Consider the following 16,867-nt stretch of genomic DNA (forward strand, 5'->3'; position numbering starts at 1 on the left):
CCCAGGGCCAGTAGCTGCAGCCTGCCTTTCGGGCTCTCTCCAACCGCACTAGCCACGCAGGGTGTTTGCTCTGTGCAACTCCACCTCCAACCACTGACTCTCTGCATGTTTACCAGGCAGACACTGGCCTATAGATGGCAGGGACCATAAACCCAGTCCAGCCGGCTGTAATTCCCCACAGCTCAACACCCCAGTGCAGCCGACTGAGCCAAATCCGCTCTCGCCTCCTCATCAGCCTGACGTATTCGACCCCCACAGCGCTGGGCTTATTCCTCCAGGCAGCCTGTCCTAGCCCTAACTCCTGCGCCCTGGCGAGCCGGACGGAGGAGGAGCTCAACATGATCCTGCATGGTGCTGACTCTGCAGGGCCCAACACAAAGGCAAAGGGGGCACAAGGGACCCAGAGTAGTGAAGTCTGGTCAGGTCCTGCCCTGACAGCATTTTGACTGTATTTTGGTGTTAAAGAAAAGAAATCCAGGAACGGATGGCCTGATTTACACCTGCAGCTGCTCTGGCTTTCAGTGGGAGTCGGGGTTGCTCAGCACCTCTGGAAAACAATCAAGCTCTTAGTGTGGAAGCCAGTTATTAGTGCTGGTTGGATGCTACCAAACAATCCCCATGCCCGGTGAGCAGCAGCAGGAGATAGGAGCTTTTAAGTGGATTTCTCCCTCCCTCAGACAAGGCAAACTGGGGTTTAGCACATTTTAAACTGGGATTTCTCAATAGGGGATTAAAAAAAAAAAAAAAAAAAGGAAGATTTTCTTATCCAGCCAGTCAATGCATTTCACAGCAGTCGTTTGTGGGACTCCTGCCGGGAACAGGTTTGCAACTGAACGTGAGGCGCAGTAACAGGTCAGTGCCGCACCCAATGGGTGCTCCCCACTCCCTCATTCAGGGTGCACCACTTGCATGTGTGTCATTTCTATCACGCCAATGTCTAACAAACACGACCTTCTACACGCACACAGGAGAAGACACGACGCAGAGTCCGCCCCAGGGCGCTCACACTATCTGCACCTGCTTTTAGAGGCTACCTAGAATCTTGATCCTATGTCCCATCTCTCACCAACTCCAATAAAAATATAACTGGGGAAGCACCTTGCGGCCAGTGCTGCATTTTCAGCAACACTCTGGGCTTGTTTTTAAATCATTGTTACTACAGACACTTAACACCCTCCTCCCGCCATCTCTGCAGCAGACACTCTAGTTGCTGAGCTCCCCCAGCATCACACACACCACAGACAAGATTACAAGTGCCACAGATTGATGGTTCTTGCCTAGATGCCCCATACAACCATGTTCTTTTGGAGCATCTCTTACAGGGGGTTAAGAGGAGTCGCATGCTACTGCCAATGACATGACCTGGCTCTCCGGAGTTTAAACGCACTGGTTTTTCTCTAGCCCAAGAGTTACACAAGAACCGTTCTTGGAATCAGGGGATTGGAAGTGGAGTGTTCCTTGCAGGCCAGTGTCTACTGCCTTGTAACCTTGGCTGGCTCTCTCTAAACGGCTACATTCTCTTGCACTCTCGCAAGAAAGGAAGTTGTTTTTTATCTGACTTGTCTCCCCCATGGGCTCGAGTGCTCACTGTACTTCCCTCTCCTGGCTTTAAGGAGCTCGGCTGCTATCTCCACAGTCCAGAACCAGCCTTCCGTGGACTGACTGCAGCTGGAGCAGACACGCTAGGATTGAAACGTTTCCTAAAAACCAGCCTGAGAGATGGGTGCTGCTGCTGAATGCCTCCTCCCAGGACCGGAGTATGATCAGCTGCTGAGATGAAACGCAAGGGGAAAACGTCTTGGACACAGGATCCAAACCTTCAAAGGCTTTCCAGCTCAAAGCCAACACCTGGAATTGCAGCGCAGGCAGAGTCTATGGCACGGACCACACAACCGCCCCGAGCAGCGTACGTTCCAATAGCACAGAGCATGGGGTGAATAGAGCCTTCCAGACAGCAAGAGGGGAAGGAAGCATCTATGGCTACTGCTGAGAACCCAGGAGCAGCTGAATAGTCACAGTGTTCCCACCTCAACCTGCAGATGTCGCTAACAATCAATGGCTGTGCCCTCGAGAGAGGGAGCAAGTCTCACCACCGCCAGCAGAGGGCAGCCCTCGGCCTGCTTGGTACAGCTCAGTACTGCATCCGTCCCTTCTGCTGACTGAGGAAGCCCAAGTCTTAACCCTCTCCCATGTGGCAGCCTCCACCCTTCCCCTAGGTGCCTCATTCTCACTTCCCTTCTCCAGCCAGCAAACACCCCTTCCCCCAGCCACAGATGCAGCTTGCGGACACCGTCAGCAGCCAGTAAGTGCTGGGAGAGACGGGGATGGTGCGCCGGGGGGAGAGAACGATACAGAGCCCCAATTCCTGAACGCTTGGTAGCCCATCTCTGAAGGCAGCCAGTGGAAGGGAAAAGGCAGGACGCCGCACACAGCGAAGGACAAAATTGCAAACTCCCTGGAGTGGGGCCCTTTCCCAGCACAGTGGGGTCCCAATCCTGTCCGGGGGCTCTGGGTGCTACTCTAATACAGGCCATCCTCAACTAGCAACGTGTCCTGCAAGCCCCTAATCTCTGTCTGGTGGGAGAGTGCAGCCTGAGTTAACCTTTGCACACCTCAGCCCAGTCACTCAAAGCAAAGCCAGGAGGCTTCAGGAAGTTATCCCAGTCTTTGTGGGGACTGGGGCTACAGAGGGGGGCACACCCACAGCCCGGAGGAGCTCTGCCATCGGGCACGGCAGGTTTCGTACAAGGCAGGTGAACGAACCAGGCAGTCAGTGATGTGCAAGGGGAGCAGGCAGAGAAGCAGATGCTCTCACTGCCAGACTAGGCCTTGCAGGCCAGCAGCAGGATCCTGTGCTTGACTCACTCTTTCACGGACGAGGCCCTTTGAGCTCTTGGACAAGTTCAAGAGGTGTGATCCAGGCCCAGGCTGGTCTTACAGAGTGCAAGACCCCCAGGGGCCAGTAACTAGGGTGCTGCCCCCCAGGCAATCAGCTGCCCTCCCCCTCCCCCAAGCAGCAACTTTGCCTAGAGCGACCGCCGCTGGGCTCCGTTAGAAGCATGAGGCAGCCCTCGCCAAGAGGTAACAACTGGGATTCAGCCAGGAAGGAGTCTCCTTACTGGCTACTATGAAGATACCTCGGTAAGCTGGCGTCTCTCCTGAGTCTGTGAACCTGGGTCTGTGGGGCCACAGGCACCCTTGGAAGAGCCATGGCCAATGCATCTGGGGAGACCAGTGACTGCAGGGAATGCCAACCACCGGCAGCCCCTCCCAGGACCTCTGGGCCAAAACCTCTGATTGGGCCAGAGAGATTCTTTAAGTCTGGAGGGAGTGCCAGGAATTCACCTGTGCAACAAGGCAGATCCCTGACCTGCCGAGACAGACCCTGGCTTATTCCTGGCTAGGAAGTTACACACATCATGACTCAGACTTCAGTTTTCAATATCCGAATGGGCCAATCATGCAGAGGTGAGGCTTGAAGCATGCAGAGCTGCAGACACCAGCCCAGGTCCATTTGGCTATGCAGTGTTCTGGAGCAACTTGGAGGTAGTGGACAGACCGAGCCTATTCCTCAGTTTTGAACAGATGTGTCCAAAGTTTGAGATTTTTTCTGTGCTTGCTGAAGACTGATGCAATTATTTTCCCTCCTTTCCTGGTTTAAACCAAGTTCAAGGCAGTATTTACCAGCACCTTGTCCTATACGGCTTTTTCCCCAGGAAATTTCCAACCCTGCTTGTGGGGCTTGGGCTGCAGGGCTAAACATAGCAGCATAGATGTTTCAACTTGCACCCGAGTCCCGGCTCAGAGACCCTCTCCCGTCCCCAGGCGTCAGAGCCCAGGCTCCAGCCCAAGCAGGAATGTCTACACAGCTATTTTTATCGCCACAGCCCGAGTCAATTGAGCCAGGCTCGGAGGGGTTTTCTTTGCAGCGCAGAGACACACACACTCCCATCTGCCTGAGCACCAAGCACTTTACATGCAGCTTGTCCCCCTTCCCAGGAGCCCACCCAGCAGTGGGGCACTACCATCTCTCTCCATTCAGTCAATGGGGCCATCACTGGGCACCTCCCAGAAGAATTAGCCCTGAACTCGCAAGAGGACAGGGGTCAGAATTTCCCTCCTCACTTTCCCCGAGGCCGTTAAGGCTTTAAACACAAAAAAAGTTTCCTTCGCTCCTTCCCTTCTCCTCAGCTTTCGTGTTGTGTCTGTGGAGCGCCAGGCCAAAGAGGCGATGGAGCTCAGAAGAGAGGCCAGGTTTGTGGTCCCTTAGCTGCCTGGGTGCTAATGGCCGAGTTCCAAGGCCTTGGCCCTGAAGCCAGGAAGGCCCCATCTCTGGCTCTCACGAGCAGCTGGCTTTGAAATTCGGTGGGAATGCAGGTGCCAGGGGAGGGTCACCCAACCCCCTCTGAGGAACCTCGGCCCAATTCCACAGGGGCTTTTGGAGATCATCCTCCACAACATACCGGTAAGGAAATCAAGACACGCAACCAGGAGGTGATGTATCCAAGGCCACACAGCAAGTCCAGAGAGAGACTCCCAGTTCCTGCTCTAACTGCTCAGCCACACCTTGCAATAAGGTGGGAGAATCCTACATCCGGGAAGGGTGAGGGGGCTGTGTGGACACCAAAAGCACTGCACAGGAGCAGCAACTGAGTTAACCAGCGTCCCTGAATTTCCACCATCTGCCAGGAGGCAGAGACGCTGATGAATTGCCAAGTCACTTATGCCTTCAGGGCAGGGTTGCAAATTTCCAAAGATCTGTTTCAGCACTTCTGCAGCAGCTAAGAATTCACTATGGCCCCAGGCCACCTCAGTAACTAATTGTCATTTCCAGGTGATTACTGCATCCATCCTGCCAGGACAGTAACATGGCCTGGAGAAACAGCACTAAAGCTACAGGAACTCTGGGCCAGGAATCAACCCACATGCCCCTTAGCTTATGCTCTGTACGTCTTTGCCACAGCAGTAGGTAGACTTGGGGGATGAGAGGGGCAGCCAGCACTTCACTGGTGCAGGAGAACTTCTCAGTACACATGAGTTCAGAGACCACAACCCCATCCAGCCTCCACAGTCCTTCAGGAAAAGGAATGGAAGCAGGAGAGGGCGGGTCCCCTGACAGCCAAGGGGGCAGGATCAAAGGGAGAACCTGCATCCTGCTGTTAAAAGCACAGCAAGCCTCCAGAGCTGCTCTCAGGCACCCTGCGCGCTGCCTCCCTCTGTGCACTGGTCCCTCTCCGGCTGCCGCTGAGCGCAGCCTGGCGTGTCTCTCTCATTAGGAGAGCAGACTGGCTCTGGGTTTATTATTTGTAATTCCGCAAACAAGAGTCTAACAAAGCAGCTGCCACGTTCACAGCAAGCAGCAGCTAAGCCAACTATTCCCCTGCCATTTCGCCAGCAACGGAGCTTTCCTCGTAGACCTTAGTGCATATGTTCTAGGGGCAGCATGATCCAGCGAGAGGGCACTGCTCAGCAGCCATGGGCTCTAGTCCCAGCTCTGCCTCCGACCTGCTGCGTGGCATTGGGGAAGTCCCTGCCCCATATTGGGCCTCAGTTTCCCCTCCTAACCTTTGCCTGCCTTGGTTTTTTCGATTGCAAGCTCTCCGGGGCAGGGACCGTCTCTCGCTATGTACCCACAACAAAGCCCTGGTCTCACTTAGGGCCTCTGGGCACTACTGTAACACAGACGACACTGGTCCAGCATGTGAGGGGCTCCCTCAGCCTTGAGCCCCCTCCTCCCTGTCGCACATGACAGTTGATTTGGCAGGGAGATCTGGCTAACGGGGGTAACAATCACCAGACGGATGGAGAGAGACAGACTGCCTTCAGCGGAGGGCCATGTGCCCGGGTAGCAGGAGCACACAGAGGGCCCAGTGGCAGCCATCCTTACCCACCACCATGGCTCTCTCCTCCCTCAGCACAGCCAGTGGCAGCAGCCAGAAATTTGCTTTAATCCTGAACACACCCGGCCACATGCCCCCGTGGTGTAAGGCCTGGCTGGCCTCACTGGCGTTACACCGCTGACTCAGCTGGCCCACCCGCTGCAGCATTTCCCCCCTCTTCAGGATCCAGGGGGCCACAACCACCAGAAACACAGTGTCAGGGAAACCCACAAGGGACCCTTCGCTCCCCAATGCTCATATCCAGGGCGTCAGGAAAACCCCCTTACAGCTGGGGTTCCCCTCGAATATGACATGTAAAAGGCAGGACCTCAGATCCCCTCCATACAGGCACCATTCCAATAAGGCTGGGCCTGAGCTGGCTGTTTGCAGGGGGAAAGTCAGCCAGAGACTCCAGGCATTGCCGGAAAGAGGAGCTCTGCTTCTGTACACAACATCTGCCAAGCCACTCTAGATCCCACATGGTAACTGACACGGAGCAAGACGAGGCCACGCCACGGAAGGGTCACGGTCCCTTCTCAGCTGGGCAGGATCTGTGCCTGGGCTTGGAGATGTCCCCCAGCAGGACAAGTGGAATACATTGCAGTATGATAGTTGCATTAAGGGTCTGTATTCTCCCTGTCCCCATGCGGAAGCATGTTACCCCCAAGAGAGAAGGCACAAATCTCTGAACCAATTGCACGTAGATATCCACTGCTTGGACAAGCCAGGTCACCAGAAGGGTGGCAGGGCGGGGGGGGGGGGGAGAAGAGGACGACACTCGGAGGATGTACTTACGATATGGAGAAAGACAAAGCGGGTAAGGGAATATCTTGAGCTCTGTGTGACTCAAAAGCTTGTCTCTCTCCCCCAACAGATGTTGCTCCAACAAAAGATATTCCCTCACCTGCCTCATCTTCCTCCTTATCCTGGACTGACATGGCTACAACACCACTGCATACAAGATATGCAGGAAGGCTTTCGCAACCTGAGAATTAAGCATATCACCAGCTGATGCCATCAGCCCCCAAATCCAGTCTGAACCAAGGGCCATGTATTCAGAAAACATGGAAGAGGGAAGGATGAGGCTTAAACTAAGCCCACATTTCCCAAGAACTGAAAGATCATCCAGATTAGGAGGGCAACAGCTGTTCTTGTACCTCAGAACCCATCAGTGTGTTGCTCTCATGGTCAGCGCAGTGCCCAGCAGCCCCCAAAGCAGAGCACCATCACTGCCCCAAGTCTGCTCAGCCAATTCTACCCTGAGGCTCTTGACTGACCAATATCAGGCAAGTAGCCAGGGAATTTATGTCAGTCGGCTCCCACTTCAATTCCAGTTCTCCTGTCAAGTTCTTGCTTGCATACGAGGCTGCTACCATCCCAGGGCAGGGATGTGGCCACCTCAGCAGAAGAACTTAACACAAAGATACTTCTCTTCTCTTCCCCACCCACATCCGTGTTCAGTCCAGGGCTAGTCACACTGTTAACTAAGCTTGGAAGGATTTGATTTTTTAATTGGTAAATGTCAATTTTACCATACACACGCAAACCGATGGGAATATATATGCATCAATAATCAAAATGTACAGCTAGGCGAAGAAAGAAAAATGCTGTTTGAAAAGTTGTTAACGTTTGATTGAAGACTCTTTACTTTATATATTTTGACATGGGACGTTGACAATTTGTGTGTTAGCCATGAGAACGCTTCAGATGGCATTAAATTGTTATTGCCTCACCGCCCCTTCATTTCCTCCAACTGTGAAAATTTAAAATCAATAAAAATGGAAAAAAATGCCTAAAGCCCAGAAATTTGTGCAACTGTGTAAATTTAAAAATCAATAAACATTCTCTGGATATCAAAGTATGAAAAGATCAAAATCCTATTCTGCCATGCATAGTATTAACACTGAATACAATGAATACCTATCTCCTAGAGCTGGAAGGGACCTTGAACGGTCATTGAGTCCAGCCCCCTGCCTTCACTAGCAGGACCAATTTTTGCCCCAGATCCTTAAGTGGCCCCCTCAAGGATTGAACTCACAACCCTGGGTTTAGCAGGCCAATGCTCAAACCACTGAGCTATCCCTCCCCTCTAGGTATAATTGATAACTACACTTTGAGTATAGTCTTTCAGCCAATTGTGCACTGACCTCATAGAAATTTTATTTAGGCTGCATACATTTCCCTAGTTTGCTTATGAGAACGTCATGCAGACCTGTGTCAAAAGCCTTACCAAAAATCAAGGTATGGCACATCTACTAGTTCCCTGCTATCCAGGAGGTTAGCAGTCCTATCAAAGGAGGAAATTCAGTTACTTTGGCATGATTTGTTCTTGACAAATCCATGCTGAATATGCCTTATAACCCTATTATCCTCCAGGTGCTCACAAACTGATTGATTGATAATTTGCTCTAGTATCTTTCCAGGAATTGAAGTTAGTACCTATCTTTAAAAAGTCAGCATGTTATCCTTCTCCAAGCTTCTGGGAGTTCTCCCATCCTTCAGTAGTCCTCAAAGATAATTGCTAAGGGCTCCGAGGTTGCTTCAGTTAGTTCCTTATGACTAGAGAGAAACACACCATAAAAAACACACTGCAGCCGGGGCAGAATGCACACAGCCTGTGGAGTAACCCAAGCGCAGGCCTAGAACAACACACAACCTGCTTCCTGCAGGGACCCCAGTGCCGCTGACGGGGAACAACAGGAAGCCCTTATCAGGCTCATCAGCATGAGGTGGGAATGCATGGAGGGGAGGGATAGAAAACTCACAGCTATGTAAACGCTTGCACCACTGGCTGCACACTCTGCCCCAAGATCCAACCCACATTGAGCCAGAGCCCAGGCAGGAGGTTCCTGCCACGCTCACCCAGCCCAGGCGACAGCGACACAAACACTCATTAAAGTGGGGCTCAGCAAAGGGGGTTTAGGGGACTCTTTATCCCCACTGCTGTTCAAGAGGCTCAACTCCTAGCTCTCCTGGGGCACATCCTGATCAAAGACCCATCCTGCAAACACCCCACACTGATGGAGACAGGACATCACCGTGGCGATTGCACCAGGCATCCTTCAACAGACATGTCCTACTCTAGACCTGCAGGGGGACTGGCAGTCCTGAGGCTCGCACACGATGGGAGCATCAGGGCAGGCAGACAGGTACAGAGGATGCCAGGGGCCAGTGCAGGTGGAAAGCCAGGCTGGGGACAGATTCCTGCCCTTAGGAGGAAGTGGACACCCGGGTGGGAAGCCCACAGACTGGGCAGAAGAAAAGCGAGAGTGAACATTGGGAAAGAGCATGGCCCATTGTGAAGCTGGGACATTTGTCTCAGGCTGCCTGCAGCCACCTCGGATGCTAGTTCTCTGGACCCCATGAAAAGCCTAGTGCCAGGAGAAGGCTCAAAATGGGGGCTCCCTTCCCCCACTGCCCAAAGGAGATTTTATTGTACACGTTACACACACTGGTGTGTGGTTCTGAGGCAGATGCCCCTGGGGACAGTTTGGGAGGCAGTTTCCTCATGGCTTGTCCCACAAAAACAATGGAGCCAGTGTTCCCATGTTGTCCAGGTACCACCAGAGGTCAGGACGCTCCCAGCTCTCCTGAAGCACTAGCACAGTGCATCAGCCTTTGATCCAGCCAGTCTCACAGTCGCTGCACTGTGGCACCTGCCAGGAGCTGTTCCTGTGGAAAGCCGCGCACGCACTGCCCGCTCCTCACACCTGGTCACATAGCCTCCCCAGCACAAGGGCAGGCTGATCCTGGGTAATCATCATGCAGAGGATGAGGTGTATTCCAGTACAGAGGGTTTGCACAAGGCAAAGGCCGCGCATATATCCTCTGGGGAGAGGGGAAGGCTATGGGCAAGGTGGCTGGCACAGAATTGCCACAGCTCCTGCACTGCATCTAAGTGGGCCAGTGAAGGGTGGTGCTATGAGGTTTAGGATCGGGCTGAGCTGCTGACCCTCAAACTCCATGTAAGCACCCCACGGGCAGCAGCTGTGGCTGGATTCCCAGCAAAGGCCAGGTGAACTCAGGCTCATGCAAGCAGAGCAAGTTTCACCCAGTGCGATTTCCATGCTCAGTTTGTCATTTGCCACCAGCTCTTCCCACACCTCACATCATATCCTGCACAGGCGCTGTCCTGAATTCTCCACCTCATTGCTCTGCTCAAATGGCCCCCCCTCCAATTCCAACTTCCACACCATAAAAACACAGTCAAAGTGGGCTACAATGTCCAAAACACAGCTCCCCCCTTCATCCATACCGGGGCAAGAGTAAATCAATCAAATGCAGTTCCCCACTTTAACCTCCTCCCCGACTGCCTGAAATAGCACTAGGTGCTCAGAAAACTAGGTTACAGGTCCAGGTTGCATGGTGCTCAGATGCACCAGGCCTTCAGTCTAACCAATCGCCTAAGGCGCACCACCAAAGAGGAGTGTAATTAGGAGTGCAGTGTTTGTGTTTCTCTCCAAGAAACAAACAGCGGAGCACGCTGACCCAGAGTAAGGAAAGCAACCTTAATTCTGAAATCAGGTCCTTTGCCTTCGGTCCCCTGTCTGGTCCCCACACAGTGTCCTCACTCACCAGCCAAACAAAATGCCAACCCTGCTTTCTCACCCTTTACTTAATAAGCGTCCCCAGGCATCCAGATAACAGCCTAGAAATAGGAAACAAAACGTAAGTGTCTAAGCTCTGTCACATGCTCGTTGCTGCACGTCTAGCCGGATTTCTACTACAATCACCAGGGAGTGGGGATGTGAGAGTCACCAATAGTAAGGGTTAGACATTTGTGTGACAACCACCAAGATGTGAACACTCAGCCTGGAGCTGGGGTAAGGAAGTTACATTTTAGGAAAAAACCCAAGTTCAGGAAAGGAGATCCCAAGCACAAGAGAATGCTCGGGAGTTGTTCAGCCCAGTGTTTCAGAGATAGCTCTCTGGCTAGGGGCTGAGCCCACTGCCCTGTTTCTTTAAATCACAAGAATCCAGCAGACCCCTTGGCTTAGGGACTAGTGGAGTCAGGCAGCTCTAGCTGGCTGGCCACAGTCTGGAGAAGGTCAGTAGCAATCAAAAGTAATTATCATCTGCTGACTGTTTGGTAGCCTGCATACTGCGGGTCCGGTTCCTAGTGGCCACGTGTCCATACTAGCAATCTAAGCAGCAAGACCAAGGACACACAAACAATGCAGAATGAAGCCATCTCTTCCCTATGTTCCCTGTGGACATAAAGCCCCCCAGGGTGATGCACACCGGACTCTTATCTTCCCTGCTAGCCATGTTCTAAGTGTCAGGCAGCAGGGCTAAATGCACTGAAAAAAGGTGAAGTCTAAATAGCTATGAAAGATTCCACGTGTTTGGAAGCAGTGAAGTCAGCCAGTCAAAGCGCATCTCAGAAATCCAAGCCCAATGCAGCAGCACCGGTCTCCTATATATCCCAACACGCCAAGGCAAACAAACATTCTCAATCCAAGAGAGTGCTCAGCCTGCTGAAAGAATTAACACGCACCAGTGCGGGGAGAGGGCGTTATTCAGATGCTCATATTAACAAGGAAGGAATGAAATGTAATAAAGCAAAACAAACAATGCAGACCCTGTTAGCGCTGAGATTCAAAGGGAGGCCTGGCCTCGCTTTACAGGAAACAATGACTCCCATTTCCCAACAAGAAACAGTGTGGAGCTTCATTAGTTCATTAGCATATGGAGAAAGCGCCAGCAGCCTGGTGAATGACCCAGCAGCATGTTTGATGAGATGCAATAAAATGGAGAAAAGAGAAAGTGTGGGGAAAACTTTTTGCCCCAGCTAAATAAAAGTCTGCTTTACCAGTGTATAACCATATGCTCCGCAACCCAGTTTACAAATGGACCTACGAAACTCATCAAAAACACAGAGCTTCTAAAATCTGCCCAGAAACATTCACACACAAAAAGCCTGAACATGTCAGCAGCAGAACACTGCCTGCTAATCTGCCAACGTGTCCAGCCCTGTTCAGAGTTGGGGAGCTGTGCACATGGCAGAGACAGGCTTCCGCAGTCCTGCTCGCCAGGACTAAGGCTCAACGGCAGCACACAAAGCAAGAACTGTGTAGGGAGAAGTTAGAAGAAACCACAAGTTCTCACTGACTGCCCTCCTCCTCCTCCTTCCCAGCCATTCATTTCTATATGATGCAAGCTTTGGCGCTGGCACCAAGACCTGCATGGAATTGCTCCTGGCCATCTGCACTGTTTAAAGATGGCAAGAGAAAACTCCTCATTCCCTTTCCTGCTCTCTGGATTTACAGAACCAGCTGCACCAAAACCCAGCTGCTATGCAGCCCTTTCTAAGACGTGTCTGGGTTTTGTGCCCACTCTGCTGTTCAAGGGGGCACCTGCATTAAAGTGGCAGGAAATCTTGCAAATAGAAGCAACAGATGACAGACTCTCTCCACCCTATCAAGCAGTTGCAGCCATCATCCCCACTTCAAACCTAGCTATACCCACCCTAACCTCCCCCGATTTGAAAAACTGGCAATACAGACCAGCCTTGCAGCATACCCAGAGTGTGCCACTGAACCAAGAGGGAAGTGAATTCCAAAGTCAAGGGGCCCGCCCTCACTGAAAATGTTCTACTCACAATTAAACCACAGGAAACCAAGCCTGAAGTAGCCCTTAGGGCAGAGGAGCAATTGCCCAGTAACCTCTAGGGTCCCTCAGTAAGAAAGGAGCAGAATCACTCAATGACTCCATCTGCCCCATTAGAGCTACCATACATAGGGAAGGTAGCTAATCGCTCTAAAGGAAGGGATCACCAGGAGGGGAATCACTCCCAAATACCAACCACTGCATCTCCAAACCCCAGATTGACTGGAGTCCAGGAGACCTGAGGATCCAGGTCCTGACAGAGCTGCCTTGCCACCACTTCATTAATAACAGGGGACTCAGGACAGAGCAATTGTTAGAGCGCTGGGCACCATCAAAAGGGTTCAGTGAGGAAGGATCTTTAAGAGAAGCAGGCATCTCTCCCTCCTGAAAGAAGGTGTTGACAATGAGTGGCCAATAATGGTCCCAACACCTTCCCAGTGATTTTCACCAGCCAGAAGGGACACTGAGCTAGGACTTGTGGTTTACATCCCAGTTCCACAGGGCCTCCAAAAACTTAGCAAGCAACCCTTGGCTGAAACTCAAGCAGAAAAATTCCTGGTTTAGCCCTCAGCCAGAGACACAACTCCACTCTCAGAGAGATAGACAGCTCTGTCCTCAAGCAATCTCCACAGCAAAGTATTTGGAGAATTGCTAGTTGCAGGCAACCTTTAGCTCCATTACAGCTGCATATAGCCTGGATTAGCCAGCTTGTGCAGCCCAGAGCACTTCTAGAGATCGGAAATCTCCAGAGGCTGCAGCAGAGGAACCCCCTTCTTCACTTCCTGTACAGCCCCAGGATGGAACTGCAAAGTCCTGTGTTCAGCCAGGCTGGAGAGACACTTCTGCAACTAGCACAAGAGCCTCTTCCCTCCTGCTTCACCTGTCATAGGTCAGCACCACCTCACACTGGATGAACAGGTATTTAGTGGCTACGGTGTGGATAGCAGCAGGTAAGAGAGGAAGATAATCCTAGCAAGCTGTGTACAGGCTTGTTCCATTAGCTTAGGAGGGCAGAGCAAGAAAATAGGTCCTTCGCCTCAGCCTCAAATCAAACAGCAACAGCAAGTCAGTGCTAGGGTGTAACCTCACTTCCCTGCCCCCATCCCACCACAGCAACAACTGGGTGACACGTGTGCCATGACAGTTACAGATTCTGAGTTAACCCCACAGTAGCCTCCCACATGTGGACATAGAGCAATCGGCCTTGCAGATTCCAACCCAGGAGGATCGGGGATACTCAACGACAGACTCTGCCGTGCTAGGGAACAAACTCGCACTCAGCAGGCACTGCTAGGTATGGCAGAGTCCCTCCGCGTTACAGATCAGCTGCACCCAACACCACCTTGCCATCTGACGGCCCCCTCATATAAGCCAGCAGATGCCATCTGGGCTGAAGGCCCCCTACACAGTAACAAGATCCATCTCTGTCACTGCTGCAAAAGGAGCATGAATAGAAAAGTGGGCCCCTGCCAGCCAACCCCCCGGGACATGCGCCAGGAGAGGCCAAGTGGGGTCTGACAGTACAAAGGAAGCGCTGCTAGCACCACCTGGAGCGAACTTCCCTTCGGTCCCCTGGCACACAACACGGCAGCCCAAATAGGCTGCTCCCTGTGGCCTGGCTACACTATCGCCCCACGTCCCTTTCATCACATCCAGCCTGCGCCCCTGCCCGATCCTCCCCCTCTCCTCCCCAAGGCCCGGCCTGCGCCCCCCGCCGGACCCATCCCCCCAGCCTGCGCCCCCCGCCGGACCCAGCCTGCGCCCCCCGCCGGACCCAGCCTGCGCCCCAGTCCTCTCCCCGCTGTGCTCCCCAGTCTGTACCGCCTGCCTAGTCCCCCCCACCCGCCTGCACAGCCTGAGCCCCCAGCCCCTGCCCGGCCCCCCAGTCCCACCCCTGCCCGGCCCCGGTACCTGGGCGGCGGCCCCTCGCTCTCCCCCCGGCTCGGCGCCGTCATCCCCAGCGACTCGCTCCCATCCCAGCGCCGGCCGCTCGCTCCCAATTCCCACCCAGCGGCCTCTCATTGGCTGCGGGGAGCCCGCCCCAGAGCGCACAACTTCCTCCGCATTCGCCCATTGGCTACTTTACGCCTCGTCCCCAGAGCCCTCCCCGGCTCAGGTGAGGGGCGGAGCCTAGCGGCGGCGCGTCCCCCTAGACAAGGGCATCTGCTCTGCCCCCCTCGTAGCCCCGCCCCGGGCATCTCCCGCCTCCCCTTTCCCAGCCCCCGACAGGCACCTCCCCTGCCCTGCGCATCTCCCCTTCCCCTCATAGCCCCCCCGCCCGGGCATCTTCCCTTTCCCCGCCCCCGCCCTGTGCATCTCCCTTCCCCTCATAGCCCCCCGCCCCGGGCATCTTCCCCTTTTCCCAGCCCCCGACAGGCACCTCCCCTGCCCTGCGCATCTCCCCTTCCTCATAGCCCCCGCCCCGGGCATCTTCCCCCTTTTCCAGCCCCCGACAGGCACCTTCCCCTGCCCCGCACATCTCCCCTTCCCCTCATAACCCCGCCCCAGGCATCTTCCCCCTCCGCTTGCCCAGGCATCTGTCCCTTCCTCGGGCATTTCTCACCCCACCCCTTATAAGCCCCCCGGCCCCAGGCATGTCCTCCCACCCCACCCCCACAGGAGGAGCTCCGACCCCGCCTCTCTTAGTCCCCTCTCCCCTTGCCCAGCCCCCTCCGACAGGGGCATCTGGTCCTTGCCTCTCATAGCCCCCACCCCGACCGAGCCCACCCTCCCCTTTCCCAGCGGAGGCCTCTCCCCTTCATAGCCCCCATGACATGGGCATCTCCCCCAACCCTTCTCCCCCAAACAGGGGCATCTCCTTCCTGCCCCTCATAGTCCCCCCAATAGGTGCATCTCCCACCCCCTCTCTGGTGGAGTTTCTGGAAGTTGGACTGTCCCAGGCCCTAGTTTTACTCTGTACCTGGCCCCACAGCCCCCCTGCTCCATGTCACATTGTTCCTTCTCAGGATGCTCTGCAGGGATCCTGACCAAGGAGCTGGCATGGCAAGTAGCACGTGAGGCATTGGCTGGCTGATCAGAGCCTGCCACGGGGCCAGCCAAGGGTAGGATAAGTCCCTGCACTAAGGGGTGTGTGCCGCCCACACTCTCCAACCTGAGCCCAGTAGGGCTGATTAGATTAATGAAGATTGGGTCTCCCCTTTCCACCAGGGTGGCAGCACTGGTAACGTGAGAGCAGGGTCAGATTCACTAGTCCCGATTCCCCACTGCCTTACATTGTGTGTAGTCATTTTCACGTGGGTGTCAAACGATACCAACCAGACTTGGTCCTGTTTGACACCCTCTGAGTTCAGGAGCACAAGGCACAGGGTGGAGGTTCTGGCCTGCTCCTCCAACGTGTCATTAAGGTATTTATTTTGATTAATAAAGCATAAACAAGTGCCCATCCCATGCTCTGGGCACCCTTTGCATCAGTGAATTCTCCCCACAACATCCCATGGTAGGCTGTACACTTAGCTCCAATGCTATCCACCTGGGCTTGCACTGGCCCAAGGGATCCAGTAACCCCCCTCCACCATAATGAAACCCCTCCACCTGCTGCCTCCCCACAGGCGTGGCAGAAGAGATCAGTCTTGGTAGCCTTGCACTTAGCGTGCCAGCATCCAGGCTGATTGTGAAACAGCCTCATGCAAGATATTTATAGAATGCCAATCAGCACAGGGCCCAGGTGCTAAATTATATGCTGTAGCATAACTTTTCATAAAGCCAGAATCACTTTCATTTTCTTACTCGTTCCCTATTCTTGCAGTGCCCGCCATGGATCTGTACCAAGTACCAGGATCCCCCTGAGAGGAGCCATCTGGCTTGCGGTGGGGTCGAGACAACCCGCCAGTGTATCTCAGCAATAACTCAGCCTGGCTGCCTCTCTCTTTTCTTTAGCTCTTTCTTCCCCAGCCCAGTGGTGGGCTCTTTGTGTGTCGGGGGGTTGGGGGGTGATGTTGCACTCCATATGTTTATGGAAATATGCCTATGAGTATGAATATAATGTAACTGGAAGATGCTTTACGCAAAAGGTCTCTTGTAAGGTATCATTACAAAGCTTATGATCTACTGAGTGTGTTCATCCCATTTGTTTGCATGTATTATTCTTATGTCTGGAATTAGGTGAATAAGTTATAAACTTGTATTACTGATGTAAACATGTTAGGTGGAAGCCATTAAGAGTGCTTCAGAATCAGTCACCTGTAAATGGCTCTGCTTACTTGCAAACCTTCGAGGGTACATGCAGACCAGCCCTGGAAGAATGGAGACTGGGAGGGAGTCGGGGGGGGTGTCTCACGGGACATGTGACCATGTCACATGATACTGGAATCCATCTTAAACCTGGTGCTTTTCCATTTAGAAGGAGGGGTGGGGACCCA

The 16,867-nt window shown here is 53.5% G+C and overlaps 1 protein-coding gene across 8 annotated transcripts in view; it reads right to left on the reverse strand.

The window, feature by feature from the left end:
• GRAMD2A (GRAM domain containing 2A) overlaps nt 1-14,543 on the reverse strand; it is an 81,267-nt gene extending 66,724 nt beyond the window's left edge. For 5 of the 8 annotated variants that reach the window (XM_039491522.1, XM_039491528.1, XM_039491524.1 and 2 more), the window contains exon 1: nt 14,400-14,542. In XM_039491522.1, the coding sequence (XP_039347456.1) occupies nt 14,400-14,443 (44 nt within the window). In that variant the 5' untranslated portion in view covers nt 14,444-14,542. Of the gene's footprint in view, nt 1-14,399 lie in introns of all 8 variants that reach the window. The other 3 variants (XM_039491523.1, XM_039491521.1, XM_039491527.1) reach the window with 2 other exon arrangements.
• Between the last annotated feature and the right edge of the window lie 2,324 nt (nt 14,544-16,867).

This window comes from Mauremys reevesii, linkage group 10 (genome assembly GCF_016161935.1).
Source record: "Mauremys reevesii isolate NIE-2019 linkage group 10, ASM1616193v1, whole genome shotgun sequence".
In the NCBI taxonomy this organism is placed as follows: Eukaryota; Metazoa; Chordata; order Testudines; family Geoemydidae; genus Mauremys; species Mauremys reevesii.